Source organism: Triturus cristatus, chromosome 8 (assembly GCF_964204655.1).
Source record: "Triturus cristatus chromosome 8, aTriCri1.1, whole genome shotgun sequence".
NCBI classification, from domain to species: Eukaryota; Metazoa; Chordata; class Amphibia; order Caudata; family Salamandridae; genus Triturus; species Triturus cristatus.
Window position 1 is genome coordinate 465,159,378 of NC_140591.1, and position 16,238 is coordinate 465,175,615.

The window sequence follows — 16,238 nt, forward strand, 5'->3', positions numbered from 1 at the left end:
ACACCCTTGTCCGGATGAATCGCCAGGAAAGGTTTACAGGAAAGAGCTTGGAGTTCACTCACCCGCCGAGCAGAGGTTATGGCCACCAGGAAGACAGTGTTCAAAGTTAATAACCGCAAAGGACAGTTATGAAGAGGCTCAAAGGGAGCGCACATCAAGTATGTGAGAACCAGGTTTAAGTTCCATTGAGGCATCACAAAAGGAATAGGAGGGTAAAGGTGATTAAGGCCTTTGAGGAACCTATTGACAACCGGGGACTTGAAAAGAGAGGGCTGATCAGGCAGCCTAAGAAAGGCTGAGAGAGCAGAAAGGTAGCCCTTGATAGTGCCCAGAGCAGAGCCCTGCTGGACCAAATAAAGAAGGAACAATAGGACCTCAGAAAGAGGGGCAGCAAGAGGATCTACAGCTTTCGCTGTGCACCATGCCACAAATATTTTCCAACGACAGGCGTATACCGTTTTACTAGAGGGACGCCTGGCTGCCAGAATTACATTACAGACTTCAGGAGGCAAGTCAAATGGAATCAGCTGTTGCCGCTCCAGCTCCACGCAAGGAGGTGGAGGCTGGACAGGTTCGGGTGGAGGACCGTCCCCTGTTGCTGCGACAGGAGATCCTCCCGAAGAGGCAGTCGGATCTGGGGATCTACGCTCATACCGAGTAGCTCGGGATACCAAACTCTTCGAGCCCAGTCCGGCGCCACAAGAATGACTTGGGCCCGGTCGCGTCTGATCTTCTTCAGCGCTCTGGGCAGAAGTGGTATAGGCGGAAAGGCGTACAATAGACCGCAACTCCACTCGCGACGAAAAGAGTCTGAGCGAGTGCCGCCTTGGAAACTCCAACGCACAGAACTGCTGATATTGCACGTTCTCTTCGGTTGCGAATAGATCTAACCAAGGTTCTCCCCACTGCTGAAAGAGACCTTGCACAACCTCCGAGTGAAGACGCCATTCGTGATCCAACATGCGCCCTGGCGTTCAGTGTACCTGCCAGGTGTTGAACCACCAAGGAAATGTCTTTACGTTCCAGCCACGTCCAGAGACGTAGAGCCTCCTGACAAAGGGTCCACGACCCCACCCCACCCTGCTTGTTGCAGTACCACATGGCGGTGGTGTTGTCCTGGAACACCTGCACTACTCTACCCTTGACAGAGGGAAGAAATACTTTCTGTGCAAGTAGGATTGCCCCGAGCTCCAAAAGATTGATATGGAGCTTGGACTCCATCGGAGACCAGAGGCCTCTGATCTCCGCCTCTCCCATGTGGCCGCCCCATCCCAGGAGGGACGCGTCCGTCACCACTGTGGGCTCCAGTTGGGGGAAGGGAGACTGATCTGCCGCTGACCCAACGCTGGTTCGTGAGCCAACACTGCAAGTCCTGTGCCGTGCCCTCCGAGATCTGGACGCAGTCGGACAGGTTCCCCAGATGCTGCGTCCACTGGAACTTCAGGTCCCAATGCAGAGCCCGCATATGCCATCTGGCATGATAGATCAGCAGGATGCAGGAGGCCCAGCAGCCTCCGGGTCTTCCTGACCGAAACCCAGGACCAGGGCCGAAAGATCGGATTCATAGCCCAAATGTCCCTGACTCGCTGTTCGGGAGGATAAACCCGAAACTGCGCCGTATCCAGAACCGCTCCGATGAAGAGGAGCTTTTGAGAAGGAATCAGGTGCGACTTCGGCATGTTGATCGAAAACCCGAGCAAATGCAGGGGTCGGCCGAAGTCTGGAGGTGGGAGACAACTGCCTGGGGCGAGCCCGCCTTCAACAGCCAGTCGTCGAGATAATGGAAGACTGAAACCCCTGATCTGCGCAGATGAGCTGCGACCACTGCCATCACTTTCGTGAACACCCACGGGGCGCTGGTAAGGCCGAAAGGGAGCACGGTGAACTGAAAGTGCTCATGGCCTACCGTGAACCGTAGGTAACGATGGTGGGCCGGCAGGATGGGTATATGAAAATAAGCATCCTGCAAGTCCAACGCTATCAGCCAGTCTTGCGGATCCAGGGCAGACAAGACCTGAGCAAGCATGAGCATCTTGAACTTCTCCTTCCGGAGGAAGCGGTTGACCTTCCGGAGGTCCAAGATAGGACGCAGGCCCTTGTCCTTCTTCGGAACTACGAAGTAGTGAGAATAACAACCATGACCTACTTCTGGCGTCGGAACACGCTCGATGGCCCCCCTTGGCAAGAGGGTCGCAACTTCCTGCTGGAGAAGTGACAAGTGATCCCCCGACACGTGGTGGAACTGAGGTGGCATGGCTGGAGGGGTAGACCCGAAGCGGAGGGAGTAGTCCTTTCGGACTATTTGCAGACCCGCACGCTGTCCTCGGGACCAACCACGGCGGGCCCCTCGTCTGCGGCTGCGCTGAGACTGCAGCTGCGCAAGCTTGCGGGTCTGAAAGGAATGCGCCTGGGCGCCTCGACCCTGACCTCAAAAGGAGCGAAAAGCGGACCCCGAGGGAATACGCATGGTGGCGAGACCTAAGAACTGGGCCGTAGCTCGAGAGTCCTTGAAGCATTCCAGGGTGCTATCTGCCTGGTCACCAAAGAGGCGTGTGCCATTAAAAGGCATGTCCAGCAGGGTGTTCTGAACAGCCCCGGAGAAGCCAGTAGTTCTAAGCCAAGTGTAACGGCGCAGCGCCACCGTTGTGGAAAGTGCCCTGCTGAGAGAATCGGCTGTGTCAAGCCCACAACGGATGGTAAATTTAGCAGCATCACTCCCCTCGGTAATGGCCTGGGAGAGAACCACCCATGCCTCCACAGGGCACGGAGGCAGCACCTGTTCCACGGTATCCCCCACAGAATGTGAATAGCGGCCCAACAGCCACGCAGTATTCACAGCTCACAACCCGGAACTGGTAGAAGTGAAAATCTTTTTCCCAAACTGCTCCCGTTTCCTAGATTCCTTGTCCGGAGGAGCAGAAGGGAATGCACTCGGCGAGGCAGAAGCCTGGACAACCAGATTCTCAGGCATCGGGTGTTGTGTGAGAAAGCTGGGATCGTACCACGTTGGGCGATGGCGGCGTGCCACACCCTTGTCTACAGGAACTCCTATATTAGGTTTGTTCCAGGAGCTCAACAGGATATCAGTAAGCGCCTCATTGAAGGGCAGCAACGGCTCCACAGAGGACGATTGTGGCTGCAGCACCTCGGTCAGAAGATAGGTCCTGATAGGTACAGAAGGGAGCTCGAGGTTAAGAGCCTCAGCCGTGCAACACCACTGAAAAAGTTCCAACCTCCTCCGTAGCCACGGAAGAAGGGGACAGTGTACCAGGGTGTGGAGAAAAATCCAGATCACCTGGACCCTCCACATCACCCTCGCATTCAGGCTCATCCTCGCATTGAGCTGCAAGAGGGTCCTCAGACCCCTCCCAGTACTCCCCTTCGTCCACCAGTTGTTGAAGAGGCCGGTAAGGACGAGGTGCCCAGGGAAATGGGACAAACTACCCACCAAGAAATGGAATGGGGGGTAAGATACCAGTACCGGTTCGGCACAGTCTGTGTTGGCGGCGGCGCTGCGCCTGGTGCAGAGGCCGGATCCAGACACGGCGCAGAGGCCAGAGCCGGCGCCGCCGCAGGGTATGGTGCCGGCATAGCCGAGGCCAAAGGCGGCAGCACGGAGGCAGACCCTCCCGACGGATCCGCGGGGCCCGAAGGCGCTCCGGAGGGACCCACCAGGGCAAACAAATGGCGCATGGCCGACACGAAGGCCTGCACCTCGTCCGAAGTCGCGTGCTGTCCCGGAAAGGGTGGGTAGGCCGCAGGCAACAACGGAGGCTCCAACGGAGCTGCGGGGGAGTGACCACCCACTCCCTCCACAGCGTCCCGCGACCGGTGGGGGGTAGAGGAAGAGCAACGTCACTTCTTCGACTTTTTATGGCGCCTAGACTTACCTGTCCCCGATTCCGGCGAGCGATGCGGATGGCTCCGCGATCAGTCCCTCGACGGCACGGAACTGACTGCCGAACTTCCAACTTCTTGCAGTAACGCTCCCGCAAAGCTTTCGGCGCCATGGCCCGATAATCGGGGCACGCCTCGGGGTCATGGGCGTGCCCCAAGCATAAAGAGACACACGTCATGCGGGTCCGCTACCGACATGTTTCGGCGGTAGGCCCTACAGGACTTAAACCCGGGCATCCCTACTGCACCAGGAGTCAATACTCGACAAAACAAGTTGTCAGAAACCAAGTTAAAACTTTTAACTAGGGGTACCGCTCTCTCTCGGATATGCGCTGCTGCGCGGAAAAAAAAAAAAGAACTGACGTCAGCACGCGTGGGCGCGGCTAAGTAGCTCCGACGTCATCTCGGCGGCTACAACGACGTACACGGAGCCGTACGACGACGCCTACCGACGCGCAGGGGTATTGCTGACGAAAACTTTCCGGAACCAGTCTGACGCCTGGGGATATTCTAAGGTAAGGAATCTATCACTAACGTGTCTCTTTCAGATTGTTCCAATTCCCCCTTCTATGTTTCATTCTCTTTTTTCCTTTATCACTCATTTTCGTTTTTCCTGTTCAGTTTAATTTTTCAATTTTTTGCATCCTCTTTATCTGATATCACACCTGCAGAGTGGATGAACAGTGCTTGTGCAAGAAGCTCTAAAGAGAAAGTGGCAAGTAGTTATGAAGAATTAATGGAAGTGGGTTCTTAGAGTAAATGATCAGGATGATGCCTGGATGACTGAGGTCATGGCAATATTTCTAAGACGAAATTTAAATGTTCCTAAAAAGGATCCAAAAATGTAAAGGCAAAGGCCCCTAAAACACTTAAGATAGCTTCCACTAAATTGAGATTTAAACCTACCCGTTATTTATTTTAAAATGTCACCTTGAACTGAGAACCAATCAGGTTATGCATCACTGAGAGAAGCATATGCAATTCTAAACAATACAAAATCAAACATTACCTGTACTTTAACCTCCTGGTGGCTTAAAAGAGGCACTAAAAAAGGTACTACGCCAGAATCAATCACCATCTGTATTTGTTCATTCCCTCCATCTGTTAAGTAGGATAATGCCCAGACTGTGTCAACTAAAATCTGAAAAAGAAAATTTCAGTATTTACTTGTCCCATTCACACACAAAGAACAAATAAATGAGACTTACTACTAAACTCAATGTAATAAAAATGCACTCTTACTTACATTTATATCTGTATGATAAATGAGCACACACAATGCAGGCAAAATCTGGAAAACAAAATAAGACATCTAGGTCAAAAACAAATTTAAAAAACTGATTAATGGAATTTTTCTTAAGCTTCCAAACCTTCACAATTAGGGCCACCATGTTTGCAACAAAAGCACATGTCTCATGAAGAACCACCATTTGCTGAGCTCAGAGCTATCAGATTAGTGGAATAAAGCTGCAGTATTTCTTGAAAGCAGTTGTTTGGGAGCTAGGGGTCCAAAGGCATTTACAAAATGTCAAAATTGGCTGGACTGTCTCAGGGTTGGAGAATCTAGAGGAGGAGTCTCAGCCAAGTGGCGGGGTAACAGAACCCTCATTATAGCCACTGTGGGACAGACAGACCTGTGCGGAAGGGAGGTTATGCATTTGTGTGACTTCATGAGCAGCAGTTTGAGACTCCTGTAGGCAAATGGGTATGAAATTGAAAGTGCACCAAGAATCGTAAAGTGGGAGTTCCCAATTCCCGTGCCACAGAACCAAGAAAGGGCACACACCGGTGAGGTGGTGTGCAAATAAGCCCCCTGGAGAAGAGGACATTTAAGTGATAGCTGTCTAGGGTCAGAAAAGAGGCCCCCTACTGCCCCTGGACACACATAAGAGACATCATCAACCAAGGATTGTGTGGGGGGGGGGGGGGTAAGACTGGCACGGCACATCCCATGGGTCTTGTGGGAAGCCAGAGGTTTGTGGAGGCCCTTGTACAGGGGGATAAGGGGCTTACCTACACAAACAGTGTCAGATCACAGTGGTCTGGCAACAGAAGTGTGTGCAGCAATGTGTGACATGCAGACTGATGGAGTTCTTGGCACATGCTGCTGGTCCTTTGTGGTGGTAGTGTGTCTTGGCAGGTGCAGATTCTGGTTTCTGTATCTATAGAGGGATAGCCTATGCCAAAACTAGCCATTCCTGAGAGCCTAAAACAGAGTAAGAGTGGATGGATGAACAGTAAAACTAATCAGAAGGTCCTGCTTATCCATGGACTGCTCACCCCTTTCATATACATCACCAAGAGCAAATTGTGTGGGCACATGCCAAGCAGAGGGCTGTATGCATGTTTCTGGTGATGGTCGCATGCAGCACAGCAGAAGGGGCCTGGCCTGTGGATTGTAGGCTATGCAGGCCCTGACTGAAGCAGGTGTGACCCAGTTCCCTATTTTTAGTATCTCCCTTTCCTGATTGTGAGGAAATCATGTGGACTGTGTGCTACTGCCTTCATCTATGATCCGTCCTGGAACTGGTAATTTGGTGCGACTTCCTGCAGCAGTACTTGTACATATCTGTTCAGCATATTGTCTTGACCATGTGTCTACACAGCCCAGTTAGTTAGCTACACCAATCCGCCAGCAAGACCATTAGTGTCTGCAATGATTGCAAAACTGGACAGCCTAAGAAGTATCTGGCTCTCCTCACCAGATAATCTTGTCAAGACAACATCTAGTCAATTTCACCCAACACAAGTCAAAGAAGTCACCCAGTACCAGTTCCCCTCAGTTGGTGAGGTTTTCAAAGAATATTAACATGGAGAACGGGCATAAAGAAAGTAATACTGTAAGCAGTTACAAGTGGAAAGAGATAGAAAACAGAACTTAGCCCTTCACAAAATGAATAAATTAATTTCTCAGCAGAGCGTACTTGCAAGAGATATGCATATTAGTCAATCCCACTATAACTGTGTGACCATGACTCACTAGTTCTACTCAGAAACACACATTTTTTCTTTGACATGTAAGCAAAGTGTATAATAATGACTTTAATGGAACTTAGTTTTTGGAAAAATAAAACCAACACCACAGGTCACAGTGCTAGTCATTGGTGTACACCTCAACAAAAGGATAGGTCAGCTGTGCAATGTACGGGAGACAAATTAAAACATTAAAACAATAATGCAAATTAAAATATTTCCAGCATAAGAGTGGAGAATAACTGCAGCAAGCTTAGATAAAAAGGCCATGACAGGCAACTCTTAAAACCAAATATAGTGTTAATAAAGTTAAAAAGCAAAACAATTAAAACTTAATGGAATATTTCAAGGTAGTGTCATATACCTCCTGGACTGTCTCCATAGGTGGCGGTGGGTCTTTGTTCCTGCAGAGATTCACAATGACCCATGTGACGTTGCGGAGAAAGGTAATGGGAATGGAGGGATTGATGAAGGACAGAAGAGGTTTCACAACTCCCAGAGAGATTACATAATCTCGGCATTGAGGACCATCACCTGCAGAAAATTCAAATGCTTTAAAAAAAAAAAAAAAACTACACCAAAATTGGCACACAATGGCTTACGTTCAGTTGTGACTGTTGGGAAGAATTTATGATAAAGCACATTTGTAATGAAACAGGTCTACAAATTGTTAATGTAATTAGTTTTATTTCACTAGACTTCTAATTTTATCCAGACTATTAAACAATGCCCATGGGTTGGGTCCTATCACACAATAACAGATTAGCTAAATCACGACAATGTGAAAGGTATAAATCTAAATCAGGAAAACATGACTGACAAGTTTACATTCTACATTCATTTTATGTGTGTGAGGGAGAGAGAAATATACGTTGGAAGTACATTGGAAATATAGTTTTTAAAAATGATGAAACTACACAGGGCTTAAGTTTCTGAAGAAACAATTTCTAAATTAATTCAATACTAATCACTCTTTACTTTCCCTGTTCTGCCAGTAGTAATTATTTTTCCATTTGTTGATATGAACAGTCAACAAACATAACCTAGGTCCCTATAATGTGAACTGAAGGGCAATAGATCTTACGGGAAACTAACAGTCAGCAACTGCCCTTTCAAATCTGTATTGCATTGGGCTAAACCAGTACTCACCCCTCGGTTTTCTGCCTCTGTCTAATTTTTCCAAGGTCACTTCATTTACCGTGAACTCAGAACTTCCTGGCTACTCTTACTATTTGCATTGATAATGAAATAAAACAAGGACAGACTCTTTCACATACTAACCTCCACACTGATTGCCACCAACCACGTACTGCTGAATGCATTGTTGAGCTGTCATGTCAGACTGAGTCTATTAGGCAGTGGAAGCATTTCAGGGGAAGTTTCCTCAACGTTACACATTTACTGTTACATATTCTATTCAAATTAATTTTTCCACCGAAGGGCTATGGCCGCTAACAAATTGTCAATATACTGATTTGCACTATCATAATAATGAACGTAGCAGACTAGCACTCCTAAAGAAAGTTAAATAAACTCTCACTTTGTTGATCCTTATTTGAAGATATTCCTTCAGTTATATATAAGTTTATCGATAACAATAGTTTTGTAGATTGAAAGTATTCTATAGCCATGTGCTGCACATTATTCAACCATTTTGTGGTTAAGTCGAGAAATACAATCTTTGAAAAAAATATATATTTTTTTTTCCATTGCTTTTCTAGATGAGAGAAAGGAAAAGAAACCAGTAAAACAAAAAGGCAGGTTTCAAGGCATCACACCATAGTCATTATCAGCGACGGGTTATTGAGACGAGCTTTCAGAGATAACTGACAATGGACATCATCATGTACTGTTTTGTCATGTATTTTATAGCAATAGTAAAGTCCAAGTTGAGTGCCCAGATGGTCTTCCATTTTTTGGGGCATCCTTTGCTGGGAATAGATCATTTCTTCCATTAGCATACACTAGTCCATGTCCTTACTCCATTTAACCACTTCAGGAGCTCGGCTCGCTCCCCATTTCCTGGCTATATTCCATTTAGACCCTCCCAACCCCAAGGATAACAGCTTCTTACTATATCTTACAAAAAACAATGGTTCTGTCAGGTGAGGACAGTTATTTCTTATATCAACAATTCAATTGACTGGGTTATTCTCTAAAAACATTAAATGTTGAAACAATTAAGGAACACACCGAAAAACAAAAAGCCACAAAGAAATCTGGTTGCAGGCTGCCAAGTGGTTTTATATAAATTGCATCATTTATATATACCTATACATCAATGCGTGGCTGTCAACAAGGTGAACTATTGAGGTGAAAATGTGATCAAGTGATACATTGTGCTTAGTGATATGGTAAAGTGCGCATTATGTACAAGGTGATTAAAATATGTACAGGGGAAGGGAAGGCCAGAGTAGAGCATAGAAGACAATGACCCTGCTGCATTATCCAATTTTGATATTTCGCAAGCAAGGACTTGATCTGGACCAGGAGGTATTGTCGACGTTTCAACCCAATCTATGCTATAATGAATAGTCAAAGCGGGTCTTCATCAGGACTGTGTAGGGGAAGGGGATGACAGCCTACAAAGAACCAGAGTAATTTCCGGTTCGCTGACCAGGCCAGGCTCTAGTCTGCAAAGTTATGGCCCCATCATGTGTGCACGCGGACGCTTCCTCACGTTTCGGCAGCTTCTTCTGCCTGTCAATTCAGCAGAGGCTCGCTGACAGATTGCAGCGGCTTGTCAGGATTCGTAACTGTCAACGCCTCTAATTCTCGATCTTGGCACCCAGTTATACTTGCCAGAAGTGAACCCGTAATCATCACTTAATCATCACTTCAATCGCGCCCGTGCACGCTTTTGAATCTCTGGAAAGCGGACTTGTTTTAATTCTCCTCCCGCTTCCTTGACTGATTAATTGATATGGAAATTCACATGATGGGGCCATAACATAAAGATGATGATTTAACATATTCTATTAGCCAGCAGCTTGGTGAGTATTTTGGTCTCTGCATTGGGTAGCGTTATCTGCCTACACAAACTACATCTGTCTGGGGTTTTTCCTGCTTTGTGTATGACCACTATCGTGGCTTGCCTCTGATCCTCTGGGAGCGGACTGGATGATATTGCTTCCAACCACATCTTAAGCACACAGGATTCTAATTTGTTCGCCAACCCTTCATAGAGCTCGATACCACCTTCAGGGCACTACATAACAAACCGGGAGATGCGATACAAACAGTAAAGGGTAAGACGAGGTCCCACTATACACTAATTACTAGGTCTGAAATGAAAAATAAAAAACAAAAACCTGCATTTCGTAGAGGACGTGTACCAAGACTGCAGGCACTTTGTGAAGACATAACCCCAATATGCCACATCAGTGTAGATTGGGTTCTTTACCAGAAGAGTTATATCATCACCTGTAGACCCACTGTCAGTGTGACAGAACAAAGCAAAAGGAATTCTTGGGGAAAAGCCATGAGCAAAACCCCCACTCTTTACACTCCTTTTCTTGAATCTAGCCATATTTGGGGGCTTTATATCTTGCTCTGTTAGCTACAAGGTGGCATATTCTTTTTTTGTTGTTGTTGTTAATCTGTCTCTCGTGTTCGCTTCTATGTAGGCACCTTTACGTCATGGTCGCACTCCCTGTGCCTTCTGTGAGGGTTAGTCAGTATGTGCAGAGAACTACTGTGCCCCCCCTTATCCATTGCAAGGTCTCTAATCCCCTTTATAGCGCCACAGATGTTTTGTCTGGCGTATACTTCTGAACTTCTATTGTATTTTTGCCACACTTTTTTGGTGAACTATTTTGCTCCTGGCGTGTAGCCTCATCCAAGATATTGTCCGTGGGATTTCTGGGCTTCTAACTAGAGGTTTGCACTGGATAGGTACACACGCTCAGTTACGTACTCCCACTAACTCACAGGTTTGAGAGGATTTATTCTGAAGCTGACAGTTATGGCCTTAACATGTACCCGTCAGGAAGTAAACTTTTTCTTCCTCTCGTGCAGGTAAGAGTGAGACATTTCCGATATCTGGGGGACCGCAAGGAGTTGATTTCATGCCATTAGTCTGTCTACCCAGGTCTTTCATGACATCCCAATCAATATGGATACTTAGTCCACCTTTGGCGTCTTTATATTGAGAAGGCAGCAAAATGGCTTCTGGAGTTGGTTTGAGTAGGTATTGGGCAAACCCTAACCTGCAGACGCCAGACTCAAAGAGCGAGATTAAGCACATTTTTTTGAACTTTATTCTGCACAAAATCACTTTAGACTGCACATCAGGGAGACTTACCACTCAATTTTTGTCTATTAAAATGGTCCAGAGTTTTGAACAATTTCTAGACAAAATCGAAACCCAGTTAGCAAAGACACTTTATTTGAAATTTCGATACAAGACGTTGCAGATTAACTCTTTCTTAGCCAAGTGATCTACACCACAGGCTATGGGAAGGGATCCCAGGTGTATTCTATGCTCGTCAGGCACTAACGAAGACATTGCACACATTTTATTCTTTTGCCCAGTATTCAATTCCGCAAAGAAAATGGATTACGCCCCTGTGCCTGAATCTGAAGATTAGGAAACACCTAGAGGCGCAGAGAATACTAAAATCAGACAGTTTGCGACCCATTCTATTTGGTGTTAAAAGATTCTTGTTGGCTGCTAGCTATCTAAGGAAAAAGAGTTAAAATTTTAATGTAGCCATAGTTTTGTTCTACCAATTGGTTCAGAAAACAGACCACAATTCAATTCAACTCCAGCACAACTTGAATGAAACGATATTGGCTTGAAGAGAATAGCTTAGTATCCAATAATTGTATCGTTGTATCTTTTACCTTCTTTCAACATAATCTTAGTCAAATTAGCTATTCGGACTGGGTTAATCTAGTGTGCATTTGCACTTTGTATACATTCTAAAACCAAGACGACTAATGCCGTAAAACCGTCTGATTAATTGAAAATTTCAGTCTGTTAACTTGTTACGCATTTTAACTTTTTGCGAAATTATCTCGGTTTTAAAAATTGCTTATGTATCTTCTGTGCTTGAATGGAATTTTTATTACCATGTTCTTTTATGATTCTTTGAATCGAAATAAAGACATTTTTCAGCATGCATATTTTTACAGCGATTATGCATTTACATCGCATGCCAATACCACGTATTTAAGGTAAGTTGGGGGGGGGGGGGGGGGATTCTCCCCCCCCACAAATGCATTGTTTTTAAATGTAAAAACAATGAGTGGTATTGGCATGCGATGTAAATGCATAAACGCTGTAAAAACATGCTTGCTAAGAAATGCGCGGCGAAGGTATGCAATGTATTTTCACCAGCTTTGTACCATCGTACAACCGATCGAGTGGCGCATATCTAGTCCCAGCTGTTTATCTGGTTAGTGTTTACATTTAAGATAACCATGTTATTTCGTGAAAATCCCTTGGCAAATTATTTCTCTTCAAAAAGGTCAATTTCTCCCAGAAATTTTCCCTTTGTCAATTTACTAGTGGCATGCAATTCGGTCGAGCTCTTTTGATTGAGTTGAGCCAGTTTCGTTAGGACTCACTTCCTTGGATTGGCCTGATTAGTTACCTTTTAGTCCCCACCTGAAGTGGTTTGCATCGAGCGGCAACATCATTGGAGCCTGCCGCAAGTAACACACAATGCCCCATTTAAACTGACTAGCATACTTCTGGATTAGCTCTGTTGCCTCTTCTTTTTCTTCTTGCAGCATCCTTGAAAGCTGCGACGCGGAGTATCTCGCATGAGACGGTTATACCTTGTTTGATACTCTATTTGAATATGTTGATAGAATGAATGCAGTTAAACCAGTAGAAGGGTGCCACCTTTTAGTTGAATCGTTTGCCCCTCATCCTAGGGAAGAACGAAAAGTTTCTTACCTGTCGGTGTAGTTTTGCAGCTTGAAGATCTTTCTGGATTCACTATGCTGTGCATTATTCCGCGATCTTGTGGTTGGGTCCGGATTCGTAGTCTTTTCTTTGTTTTGTTTTTTTTGTAGCCCAGGTGGGCGTCGACGTCCACCATTTGGTGCACCTCCCGTGACGTCGTCGTGCTTCCTGCGGAAGTCCCACCTTTGGGGCGCCATCTTTGGGTTCTTTTTTCCCTTTTTTTTTTTTTAACCCTAGGCGATTGATTAATCCTTTTTGTCCATATTTCTGTACGTTTCCACTTCTTTGATCCTATCCATTTCACCCCCTCTTCCTCCAGCCTCATCTTCCTGGCGGAGGTGGGTGGGTTCGCTAGTGAATCCAGAAAGATCTTCAAGCTGCAAAACTACACCGACAGGTAAGAAACTTTTCGTTTTGCAGCGTGAATCTTTCTGGATTCACTATGCTGTGCATAGACTTTGTAGCGGTTTTCCTATTTTTGTGGTGGCTGGGTGGAAGATGATCGCTGGTCGTTGAAAATGTGTTGTAGCACCTTCTGTCCGACCTGTGCTTCCTTATTCATTTGAATGTCCACGCAGTAGTGCTTTGTGAACGTGTGCACAGATGCCCAAGTTGCTGCGAGACAAATGTCTTGGATGGGCGTGTTTGCCAGGAAGGCAACTGTGTCCCCCTTCTTCCTTGTGGAGTGAGCTTGGGGCCCCTCCGTTAGCTCCTGTCCAGCCTGTTTGTGACAGAATTGAATAGTGAGGGCAATCCACCTAGCGATGGTGCCCTTGGTCACTGGTCTACCCATGAAGCTAGTAGCAAAGGACACAAACAGCTGCTTCGACTTCCTGAGTTCCTTGGTTCTTTCAATGTAGTGCATCACCGCTCTTCTGGCATCGAGGGTGTGCAGGGCCTTTTCTGCGTTTGTAGTCGGGTTTTGGAAGAAACTCGGTATCTGGATACTCTGATTCATGTGGAACGCCGACACTACCTTGGGCATGAAGTGTGGGTCCGTCCTCAGGACTACCCTGTCTTTGTGAATTTGAATGTAGGGCTCCTGTAGCGTTAGTGCTTGAAGCTCGCTCACCCTTCGTAGTGAGGTTATGGCCACTAGAAAGGCAGTTTTCATCGTCAACATTTGTAGAGTGGCCTTGTGAACGGGTTCAAACGGCGCCTTCATGAGCTCCGTCAGAACCACGTTTAAATTCCATGCCGGCGGCGGCAACCTTTTCGGGGGTGCCATTCTTTTGGCTCCCTCCATGAATCTCTTCACCACCTGCGAGGTGAAGAAACTTCCACCCTTCTCACCTCTGGTGTAGGCAACGATCGCTGCTAGGTGTACCCTTAGGGAGCTCGAGCAGAGGTTGCTCTTTAGAAGGTGTGTGAGGTACCTCAGCACAGTTGAGTCTCTTGTCATTCTGTTTTGCAGGCCCTTTTTCCTGCACCACACCGTGAATCTCTTCCACTTTGCGCTGTAGCACTTTCTTGTCGTAGGTTTCCTTGCCTCCCGTAGCACTCGCATAGTGCTCTGAGGTAACCTTAGGTGTGCGAACTCTAGGTCTTCAGGAGCCATGCTGCTAGGTTGAGTGTCTCTGGCTCTGGGTGCAGGACCTCCCCGTTTTGCATTGAGAGCAGGTCTTTTCTCCTCTCGAACCTGTACGGATTGCCTTGCGCCATTTCTTGAATCTGTGAGAACCATGTCTGCCTCGCCCACTGTGGAGCCACCAGGATCAGAGTCATGTTGCTGGTTCTGCACTTGTCGAGCACTCTGTGCAACAGGGGTATCGGTGGAAAGGCGTAGGCAAATGTCCTCCACCAGCTTATCCATAGGGCATTTCCCTTGGATTGCTGATCTGGTTCCCTGGACGCGAAGCTTTGGCACTTTGCATTGTGGCGTGTTGCAAATAGGTCTATTGTGGGAGTCCCCCATCTCTGGAAGATTTTCTCCGTTTCCTGGCCATTGAGCTCCCACTCGTGCGATGCTGAGGTCTGTCTGCTCAGCCAGTCTGCCTCCACATTGTCCTTCCCTGGTAGGTGAATTGCCAGTAGATCTATCTTGAGAGGTATGGCCCATCTCCAAATCTCCTGAGCTAGGGATGAGAGGGGAAACGACTGTGTCCCCCCTTGTTTGTTGATGTAGAACATCGCCGTGGTGTTGTCTGTCTGTACCAACACCCTCTGGCCGAACAGGTGTCTCTGGAATGCCTTCAGGGCTAACAGTATCGTTTTCAACTCGAGGTAGTTGATGTGGCGGACCGCGTCTGCTGGAGCCCATAGACCCCTCACTCTGAGGTTGTCCATGTGCGCTCCCCATCCCTTCTGCGATGCGTCCGTGGTAATGGTCATTGTTGGGCTTGGTGGTGTCAGGCTTCTCCCCGTTGTTATGTTGTCTCTGTTCCACCAAGTTATCTCCTCCTGCACTGCGTGCGTAACAACCACTAGATCCTCCCAACTTCCGTTTGCTTGTGACCATTGCTGTTGCAGCCATTCCTGGAATGGTCTCATGTGCAGGCGTACATTCGGCACCAGCTGGATACAGGACGCCATCATCCCCATCATCTTGCTCACCGCCCTCACTGTCAGAGCTCGCCCCTTCTGGTAGAGCTGCGTCTCCTTCAGTAGAGCATCTGTCCTCCTGTCGCTGGGCACTACTGTACTGTTGAGGGAGTTGATCTTTGCCCCCAGGAAAATCTTTACCTGTTCCGGTTCCAGCGATGATTTTCCCCAGTGGATGGAAAATCCCAGATTTGTGAGGGTGTCTGTTACGCGTTTTGCGTGCCTCTCGCACTTCTCGCGTGAGTTTGCCTTGACCAGCCAGTCGTCCAAGTAGGGGTATACGTGTATTCCCTGCTTTCGTAGGTGTGCCGCTACCGCCGACAGGCATTTTGTAAAGACCCTTGGCGCTGATTTTAATCCGAAGGCCAGGGTTGTGAACTGGTAGTGTTCCTGTTCGATGTTGAATCTTAGAAGGCCCTTGTGCCTTCTGTTTATTGGGATGTGAAGGTAGGCATCCTTGAGGTCCACGGTGACCATGAAGTCCCCTTCTCTTATCTGTGGCAGTACCTCCTGCAGTGAAGTCATTTTGAACCTTTGCGTTCTGATGAACTTGTTTAGGTAACGGAGGTCCAGTATGGGTCTGAGGTCTCCGTCTACCTTCGGAACCACGAAGTAGTTTGAGTAGACCCCTTTGTTGCGTTCCCTGAACGGCACTGTCTCTATGGCTCCCTTTTGTAGGAGTTTCCGCGTTTCTTCTCTGAGTATTGCCAGTTCTTGGGCCGATCTCTGTCTTCCCTTCGGCTTCCTGTTTGGAGGTCTTTTCTCCAAGTCTACGCAGTATCCGTACTGCACGATGTTCCGTATCCACTTGTCTGTGGTTATACGCCGCCACTCCTGAAGGTAGAACCTCAGCCTTCCGCCTACTGGTGACGTATGCTCGTAGGCTCTTGAATCTTCTCTTCCCCCTGATGAC

General features: G+C 47.3%; 1 protein-coding gene across 2 annotated transcripts in view; it reads right to left on the bottom strand.

Moving 5' to 3' along the window:
* KPNA3 (karyopherin subunit alpha 3) overlaps nucleotides 1-16,238 on the bottom strand; it is a 743,375-nt gene that overhangs the window by 462,341 nt on the left and 264,796 nt on the right. For both annotated transcript variants that reach the window (XM_085621926.1, XM_085621927.1), the window contains 3 exons: nucleotides 7,235-7,404; nucleotides 5,144-5,188; nucleotides 4,907-5,038 (listed from right to left, as the gene is read on the bottom strand). In XM_085621926.1, coding sequence (XP_085478052.1) covers nucleotides 4,907-5,038; nucleotides 5,144-5,188; nucleotides 7,235-7,404 — 347 coding nt within the window. The remainder of the gene's footprint in view (nucleotides 1-4,906; nucleotides 5,039-5,143; nucleotides 5,189-7,234; nucleotides 7,405-16,238) is intronic.